Genomic DNA, 3,120 nt, shown 5'->3' with positions numbered 1-3,120 from the left:
AAAAAAAGAGGTTTTCTACTCAAGACCCCAAAATTAGCAAATGAACATAAAACCAAATTGTTCAGTTAAATATAAATATCACATTTTATGCACATCAAATCWGTGCTTAATGACAACATTGTGCTACTTAGTAAAGCTATGGCTTGGGTCTGGTTTCAAGGATCAGAATCTGACTGTTAGAACCTGAATCCATCCTTTCATGCTAACTCACTGTTWTCACACACATGGTGATGATGATGATGATGATGGCAGCAGCCAGCCGGAACAGAAGCACTTCTGAGACTTCTGTCTGAATGTCAGCAGCTCTGAGCTTCTTTAGAAYTACAATGAATCCAGAGCAGAAGGTTGACGTGTGTGTGTCTTCCAGCTTGTCCTTTATTCTGTTTGAATCTGACATTCCTCTTTGTCCCACAACTTCTTTTTGTCTGGCTAAGAAAACCCAAGTGAGTGAAGCTGATCTTTGCAATGACTGAGTTTAGTCTGTGCTGGTTGTTTTGAAACTACAGATGCATCATCAGATTGTGGGTTTTCTTGAGTCCATCTTCATCTTAAACTGTTTCTGTCTCTTCTTGTGTCGTACTTGGTCTGCAGGATGAAGTGAATCTGAAGGCTGGGATGTTATATCTGTGTGAACCATCAGYGATGTCTCCTGAATGATTTACGAACAAGTCAGTTTCAGAACAGAACATTAACCGTTGTTGGAATAAACTGGTACACACATTGCTTCGGCCTACTTTTACCCTTCTTCATTTCTTACACATTTGACTCTACAAAGGGTCTTTTTGGTTTGACAGGAGACATAGGACCTGTCCTTCTCTGCGGTGGTCTGTCTGAGCAGCTGTAGACATCTGGCAGCAGACGGACCACCTTAAGGTCAAGATAGGAAGGATTCTGACAAGTCCCCTGCACCGAGCCTTCCYCCTGTCGACCGTGACCTGGAAGTGGCTCAGAGAAACCTGGCTGGCTGTCCTGGATGTGGTGGCCATTGTTGTTGCTGCGGTTGTAGTAGGCGATGGATGAAGGCTGATGTGGAGCGAAGCCTCCGTGGCTCTCACCAGCTGAGGTAACTACAGTGTCCACTGAAGACACAGCCCAGGAGTGAGAGGGACTCAGGCAGGACGGTGAACTGGTAGGACCCGGTTGCTGGTACTGCTGCGGCACCCTTACAGTCTTGTCGGTTACGCMCATAAACGGAGTGTTCCTGGATGAGCCTCCTGCTTCTCCGGGATAAGTCCCGCCTCCTGGGACGCACATCTCTGACTGAGGAGAGGAATTAAGAAAAAGATGGTCTTGGTAATCGTAGACCCCTCCCATAGAATCCAAASGCAGGTCCATGTGCTGGGCCGAGGCCGAGGTCCTGAAGACTTGGCCCTGATTGGCTGGGGGCCCACTAACAAGGCTTCCACTGCTGGAAGAGAACCGGATGCTGACGCCCTGAGTGTGGATGAGAGGCCTGGGAGAGGCRGAGCTGGAGGTTGGGTGGGCACTGAGTGGAAGACCACCCTGGTGGTAGTACTGATAGTTGTGTGAAGGCTGAAGTCTGTCCAGATGTTCCACAGCTGCTTCAGTGACTTCCATCGGGTAATAAGCTGCTTTGGACGGGTTGCGATGAAATAGTCCAGACTGGCCAAAGAGACTGACTCCTGTCCTCTCGGCTCCTGAGCCTCTTCCGTGTGCAGGTTTAGCTCTCGTCTGGCAAACGAGATCCACATCATCCACGGCATGAGAAGAAGAACGGACCGGAGGGGTCGGCCTGACATCTAAAGGGTTCGGGTAAAACCCTTCTCCCAGCTCTGCTAACTCTTGGGGTAGATGAGCAAACTGGGAGTAGGCAGAACTCCCCAAAACCTTGCCGGAGTGGGTTGAGGAGTTAGGCTGACTGGTCCTGACCACCTCCACTTTGGCCTGCTGGAGCCACTGAACCTGGGCAGGGTTCTGAGTCTGGAGGGACCTCTGACCGGACACAAGGTGGTTCTGCTGCAGTCCCTGATTCAGATCTGAGAGCTGCAGAGCTGAGACAGATTGAGGATGGAGGTACGGTCCTCCAGGCGCACCCTGTGGATGTTGCTGTGGTGAGGGAGGAGCACTGTAGTGGTGAYATGAGGACAAGGCAGGTGGAGGGTGACTGGGTGAGGAGAGGCCTGCTGAGTGGGTGGGGCTGGGGAGGTGAGGATGTCGGTGGGTAGGGGAGAGCGATGATGGGGGGTCAAAACTTTCACTTGTTTGCAGAGGATAAAGAGATAATTGTCTTTTTTCCTCTTCCCTCTCCAGCTCCTYCTGGTTCTTCTTCTGGTCCTCCCTGTCCTGCAGCAGCAGGTGGTCTGAGTCCCTGGACWTGGACTCACTGACAGAGTCCGGTTGCTGAGCAGCCTGCCAACACTCCTCTTTCACCCTCGACAACAGGCGCTGGATTTCCCGGTTGGATGGACACAGGCGGCTCGCTTCATCAAGGTCTTGCAGGGCGGCATGGAACTGTCTGAAAAGAAACCAACAACACAAGCAGAATAAATAAAACAGACAATCTTTGTAGCAACATGCCGTATTTATACGTGTATAATAAAATACGTTTAACCACAAAAATCATCCATAAAGTGGAAGGGGGGGGGGGGGGTCATACTATACGTACATGGGAGTAAATTTTGACTGACTTTTTTCTAATGTACAACCACAAAGTCATTGTTTATACTGTGTCATGGGGATAGAGAGCTACATGGTAATATGTGACTCATGTTGTCTGTTGAAGAATGTTCATGGGTTGACTGGGTTTATTTAGTGCTTTAGAATTAGCTTTTGCTAAAACTTTCAGTGTATTAGTGCTTTAGAATTAGGGGACCTAAATATTTGAGTTAGTGTTTTAGGGCTAGTGGAACTAATTTTTAAATCAGTGCTGCCCACCACTGTCTAAAGCTAACCTGAAGTGAACAAAAACATACATCAGATTCCAACAAGTCATTATTAAACAAAATAATGAAACTTTGTGTAATTTGTACCTGCGGCTCCGTTTGGCACGGGCTCGGGCGTAAAACGCCTCGTAAGATTTGGCTTTTAGCTCCAGAGCTTTTGTAGCAAATTCCTCGGCAAGGCTGAAGTCCTGTACACACACACACACACACACACACA

General features: G+C 48.6%; 1 protein-coding gene across 3 annotated transcripts in view; it reads right to left on the bottom strand.

Annotated features, from left to right (window-relative positions):
- Position 1: 1 nt before the first annotated feature.
- The window catches only part of tanc2a (tetratricopeptide repeat, ankyrin repeat and coiled-coil containing 2a), a gene marked incomplete in the record, with an annotated part of 85,481 nt that continues 82,362 nt past the window's right edge, over positions 2–3,120 (bottom strand). For all 3 annotated transcript variants that reach the window (XM_014019407.1, XM_014019408.1, XM_014019406.1), the window contains 2 exon segments: positions 2–2,476; positions 2,991–3,091. In XM_014019407.1, coding sequence (XP_013874861.1) covers positions 754–2,476; positions 2,991–3,091 — 1,824 coding nt within the window.

This window comes from Austrofundulus limnaeus, unplaced genomic scaffold, assembly GCF_001266775.1.
Source record: "Austrofundulus limnaeus strain Quisiro unplaced genomic scaffold, Austrofundulus_limnaeus-1.0 Scaffold220, whole genome shotgun sequence".
Lineage (NCBI taxonomy): Eukaryota > Metazoa > Chordata > Actinopteri > Cyprinodontiformes > Rivulidae > Austrofundulus > Austrofundulus limnaeus.
The sequence above is the reverse complement of the archived record's forward strand: the minus strand, read 5'-3'. Positions and strand labels throughout refer to the sequence as shown.